This window comes from Liolophura sinensis, chromosome 4 (genome assembly GCF_032854445.1).
Source record: "Liolophura sinensis isolate JHLJ2023 chromosome 4, CUHK_Ljap_v2, whole genome shotgun sequence".
Lineage (NCBI taxonomy): Eukaryota > Metazoa > Mollusca > Polyplacophora > Chitonida > Chitonidae > Liolophura > Liolophura sinensis.
In genome coordinates this window covers 21653072-21675485 of record NC_088298.1, presented here as the reverse complement: position 1 = coordinate 21675485, position 22414 = coordinate 21653072, and the positions used below count along the sequence as shown (strand labels likewise).

The window sequence follows — 22414 nt, the reverse complement described above, 5'->3', positions numbered from 1 at the left end:
CTGATGTCAGTTATTATTAATGTCTATAAACTTCAAATTTGACAGTAAAAATTGTTAATATACTTCACAGTGCATTGTTGGAAGCTTATCAAATTTGCTGGCTTTAGAATTCAACTTATATTCCGCATTGACATTTCTGACAGCTACCTTTTTTTTCTCGTCCAAATGTCATGAGACCTTGCTGCAATTAGGAGTTTGGCGGTAATTTTTGCTCTAGGCCAGGCCTATAAATTGCTTTAGCCTTGCTGTGGCGCATGCTTACTACATTAAATAAACAATTTCATTAAAATTCTACATGGTGCAAATTGTATTTCTATCTAAATATGGCAAATGCGATCAAGAAACTGAAGATACCAAGTACTAAGTGTTACTTTGGAATAGTGCTGTTTTGGTCAGTAAGATGACAAGTTCAAATCCAGCTTATGCCGGTCTGGAAGGAGTTAATTTGCATCTGAGTTTTGCCAGGTTCTTGAGATTTGTGGTATCTCCTTACACTGCAGTGTTAAGCTTCCTCCACCCGTAAAACTCACTGCCCCAACCCATAAAACTTATTGCTCCAACCCATAAAACTCACTGCCCCAACCCATAAAACTCACTGCCCCAACCCATAAAACTCACTGCTCCAAACCATAAAACTTATTGCTCCAACCCATAAAACTCACTGCCCCAACCCATAAAACTCACTGCCCCAACCCATAAAACTCACTGCCCCAACCCATAAAACTCACTGCCCCAACCCATAAAACTCACTGCCCCAACCCATAAAACTCACTGCCCCAACCCATAAAACTCACTGCCCCAACCCATAAAACTCACTGCTCCAACCCATAAAACTCACTGCCCCAACCCATAAAACTCACTGCCCCAACCCATAAAACTCACTGCTCCAAACCATAAAACTTATTGCTCCAACCCATAAAACTCACTGCCCCAACCCATAAAACTCACTGCCCCAACCCATAAAACTCACTGCTCCAAACCATAAAACTCACTGCCCCAACCCATAAAACTCACTGCCCCAACCCATAAAACTCACTGCTCCAAACCATAAAACTCACTGCCATGGTGTATTATTTATGTATTTATTTGACTGAGGTTTTACGCCTTACCCAAGAATATTTCACTTAAAACTACAAGGGTCAGCATTATGGTGAGAAGACCAGGCTGCTGGCAGATCTTCTAATGTATACGACCAGCGAGGAAGCCAGTATGAGCTGGTCTTGAACTCTCAGCGACCGCATGAGGGAAAGCCCACTCCTTGGTCATTGTGCATCACTGGCACAGTATACTAACCACTAGGCCACATGCCTAAGTTTAAGCCATATACCTGAATATATGAATATTGTGTTTATTTATTTGATTGGTGTTTTGTGCTCTACTATGCTATAATATTTCACTTATACGACGGCTGTCAGCATCATGGTGACAGGAAACCAGGCAAAGCCTAGAGGTAACCCATGACCATCTGCAGATTGCTGACATACCTTTTCACCTATGGCTGGAGAGGGAGACGACTTGAGCTGGACTTGAACTCATAGCAATTGAACTCACAGATTGATGAGATTGAGGCTCCTGGGTCTTGTTGAGGCCCCCTGATAATATTATAAGTGGAATTGTGTATAGATTTTGTTGTAGTATAAGTCTGAATCTAATCACTGCCACATTGCCAGGTCAAAGGACGGAATGATTGGTGGAGCTAGGTCGTTTTGTAGTTTCTCAGGTGTTCAGAAACATTGTAGTATTATTCATAATTATTAGTGGTCTAATGTAAGAAAAATTCTAGAATACTGTTGACATTTGAACAAAAGTCAACAGTATTCAAAACCGGTTTTTATGTAGGCATCAAAAAAAATCCCTTTGAAATATCAAAATAATCAAACCAACTCTTCAAAAATATCCTCAAAAAAAAAAAAGGAATGTGAGTAAAGAGCCTCGGGGATCATGTGTGTATTTTCTGTTGTCTAGTAGCGATCTTGATAAAAACATTCCAGGACAAATATGGTAATCTTGCCAATCAAAGAGAAAGAGAAAAACTCTTGTAAAGAACAGCTTCATGTTGAGCCGTATGTCTTGCCCAGCTTGCCGTTAACAAGTGAAACCTAGCGGGGTAGGGAAAGGTTCTTACAGGGTCACCCTTTGCTGTGGGCTAAGTGTTTTGTCCACTTAACCCATGCTGAGATGGTGGGCTGGGGGACAGAGGCATCCTTAAGGCGGAGGCGTTTTAAGTACAGACAGCTAGAACATCTGAACAAGCCTTTAGACGAGGAATCTATGGAGTCGAACTCTTTATGTCAGAAATAGAATTCTTTGAATGCCTTACCACATCTTGACTAATTGATAAAAAAAAGCCTACATTTGATTTGCCCAAGGACACATATTACGGTTTTTCAAAACTTCAGTTTATTTGTCAGCAGTTTTAAACGTAAAGGTTAGAATTTCCTTTTTAACTTGTCTGCATAGCAAGTTTAACTAAAAAATCATTACGTGAAAGTTTTTTCTTTTCACCCTGAAGGTATAACACTGCATTAAAAACTGTTCATGCTGAAATGCTTAATAGATTGTGACAGTCGATGATGTGTCATTCAGCACGCGTGACCTTGGGAAGTGGTTACATCGTATCGACCTTGTTAAATTACACAACATTTTGAAAACCAAATTAGGTTTACGTTGTAGTATTTATCTTTTTCGAAAAACAACTTTGCCTTAATTCAGTATCTAGATAAGATGAGATCTTTGTTGAATTTGTTCCATGCTCGGATATATGGTATTACATATATGTCAGTGGATTCCCCTGCTCTATCTATGCTCAGGAGCTGTCGATTCAGGATCAATCCTGGGTCGAGTCACACCTATGACTTTAAAAGAGGAAGTTGTGACTTCCTCGCTTGCCGTTCAGCATGAAGGGGATAGTGCAACAACTGGTTGACCCATAGGGCGGGGCAGCCTACTTATCTGCGTCAGTGAAGCAGCACTAGATAAAAGAGCGGTGAAAATCCGTCCCGCGACAAGGAGGCACATTACATGCACTCTAAGGATTCCTTCATCATCATATGACAGAAAAATTGTTGAGTACGACGTTAAACGCCAAGCACTCACTCACTCCATCTATGAATGCCTTTATGACATACATGCAAGCAGTAGAATGTCTTTTCATATTATGTGATCTTGTATGAAATAGACTGGGACTGCCTATCACCTTCCAACTATAAATGTGTACAATGCATGGGATAGTGTGTCCGTAATTAGCCAAATATTGCTGGTTTTATTTTTCCAGAATCTCTCAGGATACCTTCAGATAGTCTTCCACTGGGAAATTCTTGAGTTTGATGTTATAACATCAATTAATCAGATAAAAAGTCAAATTATGTGTATAAATCTACACGTATAACATGATTCTGTTTTTATCCCGTGCCTTAGTAAATTAATGGATATCAATTTGATTTTGTCTGTCTGTCTGCATGTCTAATCAATCTGTCACAGTTTGATTTCTGTGGAATAACTTCGCCGAATATTGTCTTATTTTGATATAACGTTGTTAGCATGCAGAATTCACTTTACGGAACCATAAGTCTAATCAATAAACCATGCAGCCTGCAGATTCATGCAGAAATTTTGGATATTTTATTTTTGGGCTGTGTGCAAGAATTCCTACAGGTGTTGTCCTGTTTTGATAAAATTTTGTGTTTTAAGCACTACATTTATTTTTGTAGTCCTTTACACCAAGACCGAAGACTGACTTGCTCCTTTCATAAGTTTTTGCACAGTCTAAATGACCCAAAAGTGCAAACAAATGTCACAAGGTACTATTTTTTTGCGCTAAAACTTACAATTTTCCAGTAAAATGTCATCCCATATTCCAAGCAAACGTGAAAATACCTTTCTAAAATCAATAGAACTCTCAGAATGAAGAAAAACGGGCAACTTATAGTCATGGACTAAATTTACTGTCATTGACGTGATTCAGCCTATTTGACATAAGACATAAATTTGTTTTATGTGGCCTTATCAAAGAAATTAGTACAAGTTCTTTGTATTTATGGTGTAGTCTTTAAATAACTTGGCCCATAAATCACAATTACAAGACTGGTGGTAATAAATGAATAGCATCTGTCAGACTAAGTACACAGCTTCTAGGCAATTATGACTAATGTGTTAGAGAAATACATGCCACACAGGCCATAATACACGCTAATTCCTCAACTGTCAGTGCTTTTTATGCATATTTTAAATTTCATTTTGGAAACAAAACTACATTGGTTGGCTTGGTCAATTTGAAGGCTTCACAAAAAGTATTATTTTATCAGTCTACACAGAATAATGCATTCAGAATTTATGCTTGAAAAGACACCTTGCAAGCATGTGGATTGTGGCAGATGAATACATGCCTCATAGCCCCCTGGGCTGATAGAGTCCCTTAACCTTGAACTAACCTTATCAACCAATTCATCATCTAATCAATAAGTCGGCCGTAAGTGTGGCTGAGGATAGGTATGTCATATGATCATGGCAGGAATGCATTAATTCAGTTTAAAAAGTACCTTCAGGCAGAAAAATACAGGTGTTTCAAAACGTCTGAAGTAGTTTGGACTCCATGGTGTATTGTGCTTTGGAAGCTGATCAACCATTTCCTGGAATTATCCATTTTGTTGTTGCTGACATGCTATAGTCACCGTACAGTACAGTAACACCGTGATCTTGAAGTGACCTTACCAAGGGTGCTGTCCTTGTAAATGTTCATGACCCCGTGTGATTCACCAGCACTTGTGCAGTTCTCGATACACCAGAAATGTCATAAATAATGCTGAATATCAGAAATATTAGAAATAAGCCCCAAAAATCAAAAGACCAGCAGTGCCAGTTGACTGTGAAACCAACTGGCCTTTCCTGAATTTTAAAGGCCCATTGTAAAGAAAAAAGCACCATGCCACTAAGATTTAACATTGCATGTAGGTTGTTCGGATAGTTAGTGTGGCGGTATTATTATCTTTGTTTAAAGAATTACATGTAACTGGTAAGTGATGACATGAAAACAGTTTTTTAAGGTACTAGGGGTTTGTATCTAAAAAAAAAACAGCTGTGAACTTGTAATATTGGGTAAGATGTTTGTGTGTGTGTGTGTGTGGGGGGGGGGGGGGGGGGGGGGCAGCAGACATAATCCCTCCATACATGAAGGCTTTTAGCTACAGCAGACTAAAAGGCTTGTGGCAGAACACTGTGGCTTATAACTAGCTTCCTGTTCACACACTACTAGCAAGCTTCTAGCATTCCACTTCTAGCAGACATACTATTGCCTAACCTTCCTGTTAACACACTACTAGCAAGCTTCTAGCATTCCACTTCTAGCAGACATACTATTGCCTAACCTTCCTGTTAACACACTGCTAGCAAGCTTCTAGCATTCCACTTCTAGCAGCCATACTATTGCCTAGCCTTCCTGTTAACACACTACTAGCAAGTCTCTAGCATTCCTTTTCTAGCAGACATACTATTGGCCAGCCTTCCTGTTAACACACTACTAGCAAGCTTCAAGCATTCCTTTTCTAGCAGACATACTATTGCCTAACCTTCCTGTTAACACACTACTAGCAAGCTTCTAGCATTCCACTTCCAGCAGCCATACTATTGGCTAACCAAGACGCAGCTCCACCCCTTACTTTGGTTATACACAGGTTGACAATTTGGTGTTAAGTCTCCTTGGTTATTGCTCAGCATAGAAGAATTAATATATTATTGGATAGCCAATATCAGATTGCTGGGGCGACTTTCACATTATGCATAAGTGAAATTTTTCAGATGTTTTCAGAAGTGACATCTATTGGTTATAACATCATGAAAGGAAGGGATTTTGTGAAGACATTGACCCAAAAAGTTTTGGTAAAATATACACTCAAACTCCCCCCCCCCCCCCCCCCCATACCCTCCCCCACACACCTTCCATTTTCTCCCCCACTGGTTAGGGTCGATGTTCTATTGAGGCAGCACTATAAAAACACAGTTGACATTGGAGTAACTGACTCGGCCTGTTGTAACAGTACACTGTAGTGGTACATGACAGCAAGTGATGTTGGAACTCAAGCCAACAAAGAAACATATGTCATGTTTGCCAATTCTACACAGCCAAGCCTAAAATGCAATATTGTCTGGCTAGAGGCACACTGTCGTTTTACTCATGGAGTGGCCGTGTAATGGAAAACATGCAGAGTTCTGTTTAAGCTTGTTATGTCTGTAAAATCAGCAGATAGGCTCGTAGACTTGGCTAAATGGCACCCATAAATCTTTATCAAGATCGCAGAAACAAAAAAATGCTGAAGAGTGGAAAGGCATTAGATCAATACTTAGCCGTCCCATGAGATATTCTTCATGTAAAATAATTCTTTGTGGTTCAGCAGTAAATAAATCAAGGCTTTCGGTTGGTTAAAAATCCTGACAGGTTTTGTAACTTTTCCGTGTCTCAAGTATGCATTGCTGGGGTGTAATGGGATGGGTCTCCCATGATACATGCACTGCGCGATTAATTTACACAACTTAGACACAGATAGATTTCCACCTTTGCTTTTTTATGCTAATTTCAACAGAACTCAGTGAGTTGTATTTTTTTTTTCATGTGGAAATTAAATTACTGTTTTATTTTGTGAACAACACCTATTACTTAACTTGCTCTTTCTTTCACTATGCTCGAACCATTGTTATTCCCTGGCGACAGTTGCTGTCTCTTATCATGAAAAATACATTTGGATACAGCTATGATGCTAGAAATGGCCTATTAAATTTTAATTTTAGGCCCTTCAGCAATGAGATCTATCTCCTGGTAATGTTTTTAGTGTGGAAAATTATCCACTGTTTTAGGGGAATTTATTTGTGGCAGCTCAGTACATATAGTGCTCCACACCTCTTCTTTGTGTAGAGTCATACGTGAAGCTACTTGTATGAGACAACTTGCCTGTAACATATATGACACACTGGACAGTTTGTCAGTTACTTACCAAAGGGCAGTGGTTTTCTTTTTTGACACTGGTTTCCACCTCTCATAAAACTGGCCAGTTTGGTCATGGTTGTGTAAATGAAAAAAAGTCCATCAGTCTTGCAATTATGATTTATAATTACAAGTATGGTACAAGTATGGTACAAGTATGGTAAAAGTATGGTACAAGTATGGTAAAAGTATGGTACAAGTATGGTATTAAACAGTAAATTAATAAGGATTGACAGGAGTCATCTTTAGGTTTAATTGGGAATAATTGAATTAAACGCTGTGCAAACTGTATTAGCGTGCATTTGGTATTAGCACAAAAATTTGACCAATCAGATTGTGTTTTACATAAGTTTATTCAGGAAAATTAAATTGTGTACATGTAGGTGTTATCCTGAATATATCTTTAATGACAAGGTCATGTAGCGCGATGGAGTTTACATTTTGAGGAATCCTAACAAAGGTTGTGGAAACCCGAGTGCCCCTAATTGTCATGGCAGATAATTACACTTCCTGTCCTAAATCCAGCTGCTTAAATTGAGCGTTCAGGTATAGCATGCCAAATCAGTTGTGACACCTCATCATTGTTTAGTCTGCAGTTCCTTCATACAACTGTGGTCCTAACGGAGAAGGTCGCACGCGCGTACATGTACATCAAGACATCCCTCATTCGAAAAGCCAGAAGGTTCGTTAATGTTACATTCTGTGAACATGTTCCAATTAGCTTCTGCCTGTTGACTGGAGAAATATACAAGAGGACCAAATTTAGGTTGTATAGCTTCTAGCAGATATGTCTTAACAGGGTTGATGGCCGTACGGTTAAGATGACAATTGTCTTCTTGCCCCTGGCCTCAGACAGGTTTGAGTTCAACCCTAGCCTTGGGTGAACAGGCGTGGATTTTTCAGAAAGTGTCCTCAGCTGCCATTGTTCCTGAGGCTGTAATAATGGTGCCAATAAATCCGTGTTCACAGAGATCCTTAAGGCTTTTGACGTAGTCTTACATGAATTCTATTAGTGATCCCATGTTTTCCAGGTTCATGTATATAGGGGTACACAGAGGATTAAATCTAAATTTATTTACTTATTTATTTATTTGATTGTTTCTTAAAGCCATACTCAAACAGTTTTTAACTTTTGTGATGGTCAGCTAGGTCACTTTAGTGAATGGAGGAAACCAAGATGCCCAGGGTAATTAAACCATTGCCCATGAGCAAGTTGTTACGGAACTTTCTCACGTGTGACCTACAGATGTCCACACCATATTGGTGGAAGACAAGTCTTGAACAAGCATTAGGCTTCACAAACTGCCACTTGTGAACTGTAGATTGATTTCTGTCACCTTCAAGGCCAGCCATCAGCATTGACAGCAGGATTGAGAATTTGATTTATTTATTTATTTACTTATTTGGGTTTTTGACGCCATACTCAAGAATATTCCACTTATACAATGGCGGCTAGCATAGTGGTGTGAGGAAACTGGGCAGAGCCCAGGGGGAAAACCCACAAACATCCAAAGGTTGCTGGCAGACCTTCCCAGGAAAGGCTGGAGAGGAAGCTAGCATGAGCTAGACTTGCATGAACACACAGCGATCGCATTAGTGATCATTGCACTGCGATGGCAAGCTAACAACATCAGCCACGCTAACAACCTCAACCACGAAGGCCTTGGCTGGTTTTGATTTATTTATTTATTTGATTGATTGGTGTTTACGCCATCCTTAAGAATATTTCTCTTATACAACGGTGGCCACCAATATGGTGGGAGGAAACCGGGCTCTAACCTTCGACCTTCTGCCGGTTGCTGGCTGACCTTCCCACTTATGGCCGGAGGGCTGCCTGCATTTGAGGTGGATAATGCAGTCAGTGTGTAGTTTACCTGAGGGATCAATCTACCACACCCACCCACCAACCAGACCAACCTTTGCATGTCATTATGTCACACAGTTTTGTCTCCATGATGGAGCTACATGTGAGTGATTGAGCCCCAAGAGAAATTTAGCTGAATGTTATCAGGTGAAATTGCGTGCCTTAATGCTTACATATAACACAGCTGAATTAAAGCTTACCTGTACATTTGTAAATGTGTATATAGAGAAACATACTGTGAATTTGTCACAGATATGCTTGTGATGTAAGCAACAAAATCTAGACCAGAAGTGGGTGGAGGATGGGTAGGGCTTCGTCAAGACATTAACTGGTGAATTGGGTACTTTAGGGCTATGGATGTGATAATCGATGTGTGTTTTTTGCAGGTCGGGAAAATGGGTTGGGCAGTGTTCAGAGTGGTGCATGTATAAGGAAGGGGTGGGGGGAGAAGGAAGTGGGGGGAGAGATGATGAATTGTGTTTTGGGGATGAGAGGATTAGATTGGGGTGTGTACAGGGGAGGGAGTGTTAGGGATGGGGGTTTGTGTGTAATAGAGTCTGCCGTATTTTAATACGTACATGACTAATTAAGAATCTAATAACTAGTTGTAATAGAAAGACACAGTATGTGGCAGAAAAAGGAATTTTGCACAAGTGTTGAGACTAGATAAATACATGAACGCCTCAGCCTTGACTGGTAATAGCGTTTATATTATCTCTGGTTTATACCTACCTGAAATGACGTCAGAATGGTCATCATGGATGCAGTACTGTTGTTACAGGGTGTGAGGTTGTACCATCTCTGTTTGTAATCAGGACACTTGACTAGTAATAGCGTTTATATTATCTCTGGTTTATACCTACCTGAAATGGATACAGTACTGTTGTTACAGGGTGTGAGGTCGTACCGTCTCTGTTTGTAATCAGGACACTTGACTAGTAATAGCGTTTATATTATCTCTGGTTTATACCTACCTGAAATGGATACAGTACTGTTGTTACAGGGTGTGAGGTCGTACCGTCTCTGTTTGTAATCAGGACACTTGACTAGTAATAGCGTTTATATTATCTCTGGTTTATACCTACCTGAAATGGATACAGTACTGTTGTTATGGGGTGTGAGGTCGTACCGTCTCTGTTTGTAATCAGGACACTTGACTAGTAATAGCGTTTATATTATCTCTGGTTTATACCTACCTGAAATGGATACAGTACTGTTGTTTACAGGGTGTGAGGTCGTACCGTCTCTGTTTGTAATCAGGACACTTGACTAGTAATAGCGTTTATATTATCTCTGGTTTATACCTACCTGAAATGGATAGAGTACTGTGGTCACGGGGTGTGAGGTCGTACTGTCTCTGTTTGTAATCAGGACACTTGACTAGTAATAGCGTTTATATTATCTCTGGTTTATACCTACCTGAAATGGATACAGTACTGTGGTCATGGGGTGTGAGGTCGTACCGTCTCTGTTTGTAATCAGGACACTTGACTAGTAATAGCGTTTATATTATCTCTGGTTTATACCTACCTGAAATGGATAGAGTACTGTGGTAACGGGGTGTGAGGTCGTACTGTCTCTGTTTGTAATCAGGACACATGACTAGTAATAGCGTTTATATTATCTCTGGTTTATACCTACCTGAAATGGATACAGTACTGTTGTTACAGGGTGTGAGGTCGTACCGTCTCTGTTTGTAATCAGGACACTTGACTAGTAATAGCGTTTATATTATCTCTGGTTTATACCTACCTGAAATGGATAGAGTACTGTGGTCACGGGGTGTGAGGTCGTACCGTCTCTGTTTGTAATCAGGACACTTGACTAGTAATAGCGTTTATATTATCTCTGGTTTATACCTACCTGAAATGGATACAGTACTGTGGTCACGGGGTGTGAGGTTGTACCGTCTCTGTTTGTAATCAGGACACTTGACTAGTAATAGCGTTTATATTATCTCTGGTTTATACCTACCTGAAATGGATAGAGTACTGTGGTAACGGGGTGTGAGGTCGTACTGTCTCTGTTTGTAATCAGGACACATGACTAGTAATAGCGTTTATATTATCTCTGGTTTATACCTACCTGAAATGACGTCAGAATGGTCATCATGGATACAGTACTGTGGTAACGGGGTGTGAGGTCGTACTGTCTCTGTTTGTAATCAGGACACTTGACTAGTAATAGTGTTTATATTATCTCTGGTTTATACCTACCTGAAATGGATAGAGTACTGTGGTCACGGGGTGTGAGGTCGTACCGTCTCTGTTGGCAATCAGGACACTTTGTTCCTGTGATTTATCCTTCAAGCATGGAAATATTAAAAGCAAACAAAAAGAAATAAATTGTCCATTTATCAATAAATCTGCCTGAATGAAAAATGTGTTGACTCATAATGTATATTATAAGACAGTGATGACCTTGTGATAAATCTGACCTTGTCCTCTAAGTACGCATTTTCATTCGTCTCTTATAAAGACAGCAGGCCATGTGACAGAGTGATGCTCAACACACGTAACCATATACAGTCACTTGGACAGCTCAAATTATAAATTCACACTCACTCAAACTTAAAATGTTAGGGTACATTTTATTCGGTGATAATTACGGGGTTTAAATAAATCAGGATGTCATAAAAATGATGTCAAGATTTGGAATCGGTTTTATGTGACGTATTTTGCAGTCTCGTGTAGCGCATCTGCAGAAGAAAATGAAATGTTCCTAAGCTTATTTGTACATGTATGTGGCAAGCTGAATTCATCCGAGTGAAAACTCCGTCCGGCACTGCATCGGAATGTGTTAATATTGTCAAGCTTTTTTTTGACAAAGTCAAACGAAGATTTCTGTATTTGATCTTGGAATCCACAAAGAAAAATGAGATGTTGTGAAGAATGTCGATATTTTTCACTCCATGTTTGAAGAAAATTTTTTACTCAAGTTAGCGTACATAGCCCAAGGTCAGATCCATTTTTTTTACTTGCTTTGAATACAGTAATTGGAGAATTTTAGGGATTATCTTTTTTTCCTGTGTTTGTAAATTTTCCGGGTTGTTACATCCCTAGAGAATGAAAATAATAGCTGAGGTGGAACGTTGGAGATTTCCTGGTAATCCTGTACGTGTTTTCTTCTGTGTTTGTATATACAGTTACCACTTTCAAGACCCAGTAATTCTGAAAAGATTTTGTGAATTCTTACCGTCTTTCTAAAACAGTGCAGACATGTGCAGTTTAGAACTGTGAGTGAGTAAAGAAGCCTGTTGGTGGGTTAAAGTCTGAGATTTTGAGAATTAAAGATCAGTTCATCTTTAAAATTTGAGGATAGTTTTACAACATGTGTGGTTACAATGACCACAATAAAAATCTCTTTCGGTTGCTCATTAATTCCCCAAAAAGTCAATGTATTCGACTTTTGAATAAATTCCTTCTTGTAATTGCCTGTAATGTGATATGAGTGCAACTCATATTGGGATCTTATTATCACGGGGTTTTTATTGGTTTTTTTTGGTTTGAACTCGTTCACATAAAAGTGATCTGATTTTGTGGAACTTGATTCTTAGCAAAAAGTTGTTTACAGAGTGGACACAAATTTGTAACAGGGTTGACGCAATCGTGGGAAAAAAACTTGAAGTCACAAATAAGCTGTCGTAAACAAAAAAGTCCTGAAGTTTGACAATTATTGTACTGTCGTGTAACATTTTAAACCTCAGAACATCTTTGTAAGATCATTATGCTTCTTAGAATCAAGGAATATGAGTGACTTAATAGTAATGGTTGAAATTTTAGGCCAAAATTAATACAGTAATCTTCTAACAGCTAGTCATGTCATTATAAAATAATTTGTGATGAACAAATCTGGGTGTACACTAGCACAAAATAATACCTATGTTTTTTGTGTAATTACAACAATGCTTTGACATTTGTTCCTTAAAGTTATCATTTTATAATAGACAAAGAAAATAATAAAATTAAGTACATGTATATATAAGACGAAAAACTTAAGTTACTTAGGAAAAACTAAGTAACTATTTTTTTTTCAGAATTTTCAGAACAAAACCAAAAAAAAGCGGCCTTTAATTTGACATATACTTCTTGTTAGTGTTTTTCTTTGCCTTTAAAGCTTGAATAATTGTTCTTTTTCTGTGTCATGAAGCGTTGACAGCGTGCGATGAGTGGATGTCAATTAGTTTGCCGCCGTAACATCGTAAAACCCAGTTTTATTACAGGCTGTCGACATTAGAAAACTGTCAGTGTGACAGTATATTCGTGTTTCTTATGATGTCTACATATCATGTGTTCTATAATTGGCCCATACATGTGGCTACAGCATTGATTCATTATACCAAGTATCAACAACATGACAAAGCTCATGTTTATGATATCAAAACACACTTGTCTTGATAAAGTGTAGAATTGTCTATGACGCACTACATTGTATATAGTCGGTGATCATCATCAATTAGATTTATCTATATTTTTTATATATATATATATATATATATATATATATATATATATATATATATATATATGCAAATGATGTTTTGTGTGAGTGTGTGTGTGGGAAGGACTCAGGGAAAAGTGGTGTGTAACTAATTGATCTCCCTTAGAAAGTAAAGTATTATCATTATTATTATGTCTTTGTTTTATTGCCCAGGTGTGCAAAAAAAAAAAGAAAAGAAAGAAAAACATGAATGTGATTTAATTGCACACTTACAAATTCATCTGGGCAAACTTTTGATTTTGTCAGGTGTTGTCTTCCCAGCACAACTGCCAGTGCACCTTGTTTTAGGCGTAAGTTCTGGACATGGGAGTGTTATATCATATGTCCCATATTTAAAGGCCTAGCTGCCTTTGGATTTCTTGCCTTATGTATATCAGTTATTGCTGCAATTGACCAAGTTATGGCCCAAAGTCTTTCATGTATGGTTTGAGTTTCAGTCATGTTTAAGCGCCTAATAGGTGCTGCAGATTATATTTTCCTCCACTCTTATTTTATACTTATAAAATATACTTTAAGTACAAAACTCTGGCAGAACTAAGTCAGAAAAGACATTGGCTTAGACTAAATGTTGTGCTCCACCATCTCCGGAGCTGTGTTGATTCTTACTGCATGTGTGTAGAACAGCTGGTAAAAACATTTTAAAACATGGAAAAATAATTAATGCTTTAAATTTTACTTCATTCTTTTACGGTTTAATTATTCTCTCTTTCTGTTTTTCTTGCTTTACAGGGAAGTGTTAAGCTGATTCATTTGCTCAAAGTCGCGCGCCTCTTACGACTGGCTCGCCTGCTCCAGAAGATCGAGCGTTTCTCACAGTACAGCGCCATTGTAGTGGCACTCATGATGATGATGTTTGCTCTGCTCGCTCATTGGATGGCTTGTATCTGGTACGCCATTGGCAAACAAGAACTGGACGATGCAGGAGAGAATTGGACTGTCGGTAAGAATAGATTCACGATGTCATTTATGCATGTTTATTTTTGTTTTCCTGTGTGTCAACATGCTTTGTCCCAACACCATTCCGTCCTTGCCATCTTTTGCTTGCGTTTGTTTTATCTTGGTAAGGCAAACACTGATTTTATATTGTGTTTTATTGGCAAGCCGATGCTAAAATGTCTAAAAATGGAATAAAAAATGAAACTGAAAATCCACGTTTGTTTTGTGAGATCTTGATATCTCTATATGATTTTCCTGTATTTGGAAGACTTTCTGATGATGTAAATATGTCAACGAGACAAACTTTTGGCAGAATCCACATTTCCCGCAAATTAGATGATGTTTAAGTAATATTTTTGTTTCTTATACCCTCCAACAACATTGGAAAAAGATTTATACCTCATGTAAAACAGCAATTAAAAATGGCAAAGCCTAACAAATCTAGGTAGGGCTTCTGAATTTCAATCGTGCTTTTGAATTGTGTAATAACTTTGTCAAGTCTTATGTTTGTTTTCAAGGATTTCCTTAATTTTACATTTTCCCCTCATAGCGACAATCGTGAATTACATGAAGAGCTTTTTTTTTTTTGTAAACAAATACTGTTAATTGATATAATTCCAAATCAGGCCATTTGATTTGATTAATTTCAATTCTGCGGATTGTCTCTGGTTAAGTTCCGAGCTCCTACCATAATACTGGCCGCCTTTGTATAGGAGAAATATTCTTGAGTATGGCGTAAAACTCAGTCAACCAATCATAATATCACAATGGAAAGGTTATACAGGCTGGCCACAATAGGTTTATTCAATTACCCCATTTTTTTCCACATCTACGTCGTGATTAACGATCAAGCTATTTGAGTATGATGTTAGTACATCTTGTCTTAATTGCGAAGACATGATAAAGGAAATTCCTTGACCGATTGCCTCTGGACATAGCTGTACCTGCTCATCGACCTACGCCATACCTAACTGGTTTGTTTTCATCCATTCGTGGGCTGGGGGTTCCATTATAGACAAATGTCCCATCCAAACAGCTGGGTGATACATCATTCCTGACATCTTCTGGTTTTCCATTATAGCCTTTTGCTTTATCACCTGCTCTGGCAACCTGTGATTCCTTCTCCAAACTTGACATCCACAGATTATAGACAGTTGTAAGATTATAAAAGCAGCCAGTCATAATTACATGTGTCTTCACCATTTCGTGAACTGTATAATCATTGCATCACAGAATGTCTGCAAATTCAGACAGCGATATTAATTCTTTTCTCCTCGTACTGGCCATGCACAGTCAGCTCATTTAATTTAATAAGAAAATAGAACCAGTCAAATGTGTCTTTATTAAATTATGTTATTATGACAACACTGTAATTCTCTCTGTCGAACAGTTGAAACACACATTCGTATACCAGCATTCAACAAATATGGACGGTCCAGGTCAATAATGACAGTTAATGCCAATTCACAAAACAACGTTTAACACAAACTACCAAAGAACTACAAAAAGCATATAAAGTAGGAAAACAGGATGGTTGCCGCATGTATGATGTTCGGAACTCAACATCAATATTTAGTTCATTCCAGTCAACCAAAAAAGCAGTTGTGTCCATGATGGGCATTTTTAGCATGTGGAGTTGCTCATGGCTGTTTAAAATTGTCAGCACCAAGATTTCTTGGGTATCATTTATATATTTACAGTGCATATGTATGTATATGTATATAAATATATATTTATATATTCTTCACAAGCTGGTTGCATTGTATGCTCACAGGTTGGTTGTATCTTATGCTCACAGCCAAGTTGGATTGTAAGATCACACACTGGTTGTATTGTCTGCTCACAAGCTGGTTGCATTATAAGTTTATAGGTTGGTTGTATGGTGTGCTCACAAGCTGGTTGCATTGTATGCTCACATGTTGGTTGTATCTTATGCTCACAGCCAAGTTGTATTGTAAGCTCACAGACTGGTTGTATTGTCTGCTCACAAGCTGGTTGCATTATAAGTTTATAGGTTGGTTGTACTGTAACCTCACAGACTGGTTGTTTTCTGTGCTCACAAGTTAGTTATATGCCCATGGATTGGTTGTAAATTGTATGCCCATGGATTGGTTGTAAATTGTTCACAGGTTGGTTGTAAATTGTTTGTTCACAGGTTGGTTGTAAATTGTTTGTTCACGGGTTGGTTGTAAATTGTTTGTTCACAGGTTGGTTGTAAATTGTTTGTTCACTGGTTGGTTGTAAATTGTTTGTTCACAGGTTGGTTGTAAATTGTTTTTTCTCAAGTTGATGGTATTTTTTATGTTCCCAGGTTGGTTGTATGAGCTAAGTGAGAGACTGGATGATCCAATCAGGAACAAGTCGAACCTTCCGTCTTTGATGAGTTCGTACGTTGCGTCATTGTACTTCACCTGCAGTAGCCTCACAAGTGTTGGATTTGGCAACGTCTCTGCCAACACGAATCGTGAAAAAATATTTTCCATATGTGCCATGTTAGTCGGAGGTAAGTGCCATATAGGGTGATTCATTTGATACATAATTGGATATTATTTCATATTTATAAATGTACCTTTGTCGTAAGTACTTATTTCACCTAGAGTTAGGAATGTAAAAATGCACTTTCACAAGCACATTGAGTAAAGGGATGTACTTTCGAAGCCAGCACGAATCCTGAAAAATCAAGTTTAATATGTGTCACTTAAAAAAAAGAAAATTTAATTTGATCCTAATAAATTGACAACCAGAACTTAATGCCTGTATTTTCATCTTTAATCACCGTGGTATAAGTGAAATATTCTTGAGTACGGCGTAAAACACCAATCCAAAAAATAAATCATATTTAACGTTGTTCTCTCTTTTAATTAACATGCCTTTGTTTGGGATGAAGTTTCATTAAAGTTTTTGTCAGAAATTTGTTATTTTAATAATATGCAGTGAAATGAACAAGAAGGAATATTTGTTTGTGAATTCAGCGTGGGATTATTTGGGTGAATATCCTGATAAGCATACCAATATTCGGTATCTTATTGAGTCTATGAACATTTGCTTTATTATTAAAAAGATTCATTATTATAATCTTTGAAACTTTTATAACTAATAATAGCTGCGTTGTTTATTTGCCAGGGCATTTTGATATCGATTCTATTACCAGTTTTAAACTGTGAAAAGAAAAATTAATTTTTTAGGAAGGAAAAAGCAGAAATTAAATGTGCCTGGTCATATCAGGATGGTGGCATTTCTTACAGTGACATTCGTGGTGCTTCAGTAACTTTTTAAAGAGGTTGTGACAGAGAGATTAGCTATCTCATAATGTTATTCCTTGTTCTCTTTTTCATTATTGTAATATTTCCGACAAATTAAAAAATTACTTAATAATCAACCCTGTAATATGAATGAAACACAGCGGAATAAAGATATTTTTCCAGGCTTTAGCTACGGTTTCATTAAAGTTGAGAACCAGATGCATAAGAGGTTATAGAGCTGACATTTGTGAATATGTCTTCTGGCCATGTAGTGGCCTCACGCTGTCTGTCAGCGATTTGATACAAGAAATACACTTTTCAAGTTGTAAGCTGTGTTTCTGGTTGCGTCAAGGGGAGATAACACACTTGATATCACTCTGCACACTTATGGCATCCATTATCTAGTGCAATTCGTACTATAAATATGAACAAAGTGCACTCACGGGACGTCGTCAGTGCATTTTCTTATTATCTCAATATAACTTAAAGAGAACTCTGAAACAAGAAATTCTTGAAAACAAAACTTTTACAAGGAAAAAAATGAAATCATGGAAGGTGAACGTTATCAGTAACACTGTTCTTACACACAGCTTAAGATTCAGAATTATACACGGGTTCAGAAATAATAATGAAGTCGACGGATCACCTCATAACTGTAAAGCAGGTTTCACATCTACATGTTTTCGATCCACATGATGGGGTCATTATCATGTAACTTAAACCTCGTTCTTTCAAAAACATATATGGTATAGAGTGGAAATTTTATCTATATTTATAATATACCATTTTTAATTTTATCAAATAAAGTGGATCAAAAGCTTGTGAGACCTTTTACGACTTAATTATCGATATTTCAACAAGAATTTGATGCTGACCTATAATGGCCTGCGTTTTCACCTAAAATTTGGCGCTGTGCCAAATTAGAGATGGCTGAAGCGTAGTGCGTGAAGTTTGGCCAGTTTATTCTCAGCACTGCCCTGGGGTGAATGTAATCAGCATCTTTGTCCCGTCACATGTGGAGATGTTAGTAATTATAATGAGCCAGCCAAGGTGTCATCTGAAGTGTAAATGATGTGGTAATATTTTTTCCACCTAATCTGTTTAACCTGATATGGTCGGATTCTCGAAGATCGGCAGGGAATTCATCTTGATTCTTCAGCCATTGCAACCATCAATATTTTGAAACAAACTTCCGTATGTAGAGAAATAATTTACACAGTTTTATGAAGCTTGCTTCTTTAGTGATACAAACAAATCACTTTGCATGTCATTTTCACAATAATTGTGTGCATAAATTCCAATGAAAATGTCCTTTAGAAGACAAAAAGGTTGAAGACTTACAGTATAGGTAGTGGTGTTAATTCAGTGGTTCAGTTGACTAAAGAATCAATACCAAAGATGCCAGTGGAATATATCATTATTTTTAGATCATGTTTAGTTCAATGCATAACTATGTAAGGGTTGAAAATTTTGTATTGCTTGTATTGCTCTTGGCACCTGAAAATTGGCCTGTGTCAGATTCTTGGTCAAAGGAATTTCTTATTTACCAAAACCCTCATTAGCCCTCATTAGCTCAGGTGATCTGCCAGGTGCCTGCCTGTTGCTCAAACCAATGTCCATGGTTTCCTCTGGGTATTGAAGAGTGGTCACAGGTGTCTCTGTAACCTTGGTTTCCTGCACCCATTGAAGAATGGTTATTGGTGTTTGCTCTAGCCTTGGTTTCCTCTACCCATTGAAGAGTGGTCACTGGTGTCTCTGTAACCTTGGTTTCCTGCACCCATTGAAGAATGATCATTGGTGTTTGCTCTAGCCTTGGTTTCCTCTACCCATTGAAGAGTGGTCACTGGTGTCTCTCTAACCTTGGTTTCCTCTACCCATTGAAGAGTGGTCACTAGTGTGTCTCTATCTTTAGTGTCCTCCACCCAATGAAGAGTGATCACTGGTGTCTCTCTAGCCTTGATTTCCTCCACCCATGGAAGAGTGGTCACTGGTTTCTCTCTAACCTTGGTTTCCTGTACCCATTGAAGAATGGTCATTGGTGTTTGCTCTAGCCTTGGTTTCATCTACCCATTGAAGAATGGTCACTGGTATCTCTCAACCCTTGATTTCCTCCACCCGTTGAAGAGTTGTCACTGGTGTTTCTCTAACCTTGGTTTCCTCCACCCATTGAAGAGTGGTCATCAGGTGTCACTCTGACATTAGTTTCCTTTACTCATTGAAGAGTGGTCACTGGTGTCTCTCTGACCTTGGTTTCCTCCACTTATTGAAGAGTGATCACTGGTGTTGCTCTTACCATGGTTTCCTCGGCACATTCTTACCATGTCCATGGTTTCCACCATCCACTGTTAAACCTAACTAATAGAGAGTATATGGGTATTAAAAATGAATGGAATACATAAGTTAATAACACAGTAAAATTTTCTGTGTTCTCTTTTCAGCCATGATGCACGCTGTGGTGTTTGGTAATGTGACAGCGATCATTCAGCGTATGTACGCGCGAAGGGCTTCCTATCACTCAAAAACCAAAGACCTAAAAGACTTCTTCCATACCTACCACATTCCTAAACCCTTGAAGCAGCGAATGTATGAGTACTTCCAAACCATGTGGTCTATGAATCATGGGATAGATATCAATGAGGTATGGGTCTTTTAGATAGAACTCAAATGAATTAATCAAGGGTTAATTTCCAGGTGTGTTAGATAAGGTAATTACATCTTAGGATAAGCTGAATTGTCTGGTGCATGCTTCTTTCACTTGATTGTTAGACCAATCACGCCATGATCAGTTCAAGGACAGCTCATGCTGGCTTCCTCTGTGGTTGAATGTGGACATTAAAGTCTGTCAGCAACCTGCGGATGGTCATGAATTTTCACCACCATAATGATGGGTGTAGTAGTGTATAATCAGAAAAATTTTTAAGTGTGGCTTAAAATGGAAATGAAATAAATAAATCATCAGAGCAATAGACCAAGCATTGGTCGGCATGGTGATAGTATAATGCGGTGCCTTCAGCATGCCATTCCAGTGAGGCAGCACTGTAAATGTGCATGCTTGCTTCAAAAAGACACGATGGTGATATGCCCGAAATATTGTTGAAAGCAACATTAAACCCAAATCAAACCAAGAGTAAAAAAACACTGTCAGAGTTTTTAAAAGATTGATGAATTATTTGTCCTTTTTATTATGTGCATGTTTGTAATTTTACCTCCAGTTTTACGATGCTGTGGTTTCCTTTCCTCATAGTTTACGATTCTCCGGTTTTGGTCTCTTATTTTATGTTGCTGCGGTTTTCAGACTTATCTCTTGTTTTATCACATTCATGTTTTTCAATTCCTGTTTTTTCCTGTTTGTTTATCTCCTCTCTCAGGTGTTAAAGGACTTCCCAGAAGAGATGAGGGGGGAGATTAGTTTGCACCTCAACAAGGAAATCCTCTGCCTGCCTATTTTTGAGAGTGCCACTCAGGGATGCTTAAAATCAATTTCTCTTCAAATACGCAGAAACTTCTGTGCCCCTGGAGAATACCTCATTCACAAAGGCGATGCCATTAATTATGTGTACTTCCTGTGTAGCGGATCAATGGAGATCCTGAAAAAGGGAATGGTCGTGGCCATTTTAGGTAAGCCAAAAAAGGTTTATTCAGAAATGGTCACTCTGGTGTAAGCAGAAGCTCAGTACCATTCTTGGTAGGGAGGTTTTAAAATTCTTTTACTTCCAGTGGTCTTGTGGCTGAATTGGTGTCAATAAGTATTGATGACGCTGTCACACGTAGCCTTACATGAAGTTCAGAGCACTTGTCGTACATGTATGACATACCGTAAATGATCCACAAAAGTGCATTTTTAGGGGCAAATAAATGTCACAAAATATTTTATTTTTAATGCTGAAATTTTTGAGTATCATATCATCCCATGTTCTAAGCAAACCTCAAAACACCTGTCTAAACAAGTTAGTCATGGACAAAATTTTTGGTCATTTATGGTTTGTCAGAAGTTTGAAAACCTCACCTCTGTGTATTTCTTGCCAATTGGCCAAGGTCAGATTTTATTATACTCCTTGCATGCTGGTATCCTCCACGTGGCTGCCATGAAAGTGGAAAGTTCTGGAATAAATTTATGCATGCAAGTGCAATACATGTGTCACTTCCCAATATTTAGTTAGGAATTAAGAGAGAATTTCTTCATTTTACTTGAAGGGCCTCCATAGCCATGGAGGAAAGCATGCCAGCACAGCATGACCCAGGAGCCTCTCACCAGTGGGGTCACTGTGAGTTTGTCCAGCTCATGCTGGCTTCCTCTCCTGCCGTACGTGGAAAGGTCTGTCAGCAACCTGCAAATGGTCGTGGGTTTCCCTGGGGCTCTGCCTGGTTTGAACCCACCATAATGCTGGCCGCTGTCGTATAAGTGAAATATCCTTGAGTACTGCGTAATAACACCAATCAAATAAATGAATAAATCACTTTAATTGAGGTTGGTAAATGTTGGGAAATCAAGTGACTTAAATAGGCAAAACATCTTCAGGATTGGACTCATTGCCAACATATATACATACAGTGCTGCCTCACTGGAGGTACATTCTTTTAGGTGAATTTTTTCATTAATGTACGTGTACTTATTTATTTTATAATATTTGACACTCAGCATCGTGGTGAAAGAAAACTGCAGAGAGCCACAACCATTTGAAGGTTACTGGCATACCTTTTAAAAAGGTTTATTAATGTAGTCATTGATAACTTAAGTTAAAAGTTGATACATCACAGGTCAGTTGTACCAGTGCATGTTTAACTCTACTGGCAGGACCAAAACACCACTAGCCTTAGACCAGCTGACCGGTGTTAATTTGGAGCACTCCTGCGCACTGACCAGTACTGATAGTTGTTTTTGCTATCGACCCTTAAAGC

At 38.3% G+C, this 22414-nt stretch overlaps 1 protein-coding gene across 1 annotated transcript in view; it reads left to right on the top strand.

Annotated features, from left to right (window-relative positions):
• LOC135464519 (potassium voltage-gated channel subfamily H member 8-like) overlaps positions 1–22414 on the top strand; it is a 162128-nt gene that overhangs the window by 125795 nt on the left and 13919 nt on the right. Inside the window, exons 8-12 of the mRNA XM_064741944.1 lie at positions 12620–12634; positions 14067–14277; positions 16585–16776; positions 19954–20153; positions 20884–21133. Coding sequence (XP_064598014.1) covers positions 12620–12634; positions 14067–14277; positions 16585–16776; positions 19954–20153; positions 20884–21133 — 868 coding nt within the window. The remainder of the gene's footprint in view (positions 1–12619; positions 12635–14066; positions 14278–16584; positions 16777–19953; positions 20154–20883; positions 21134–22414) is intronic.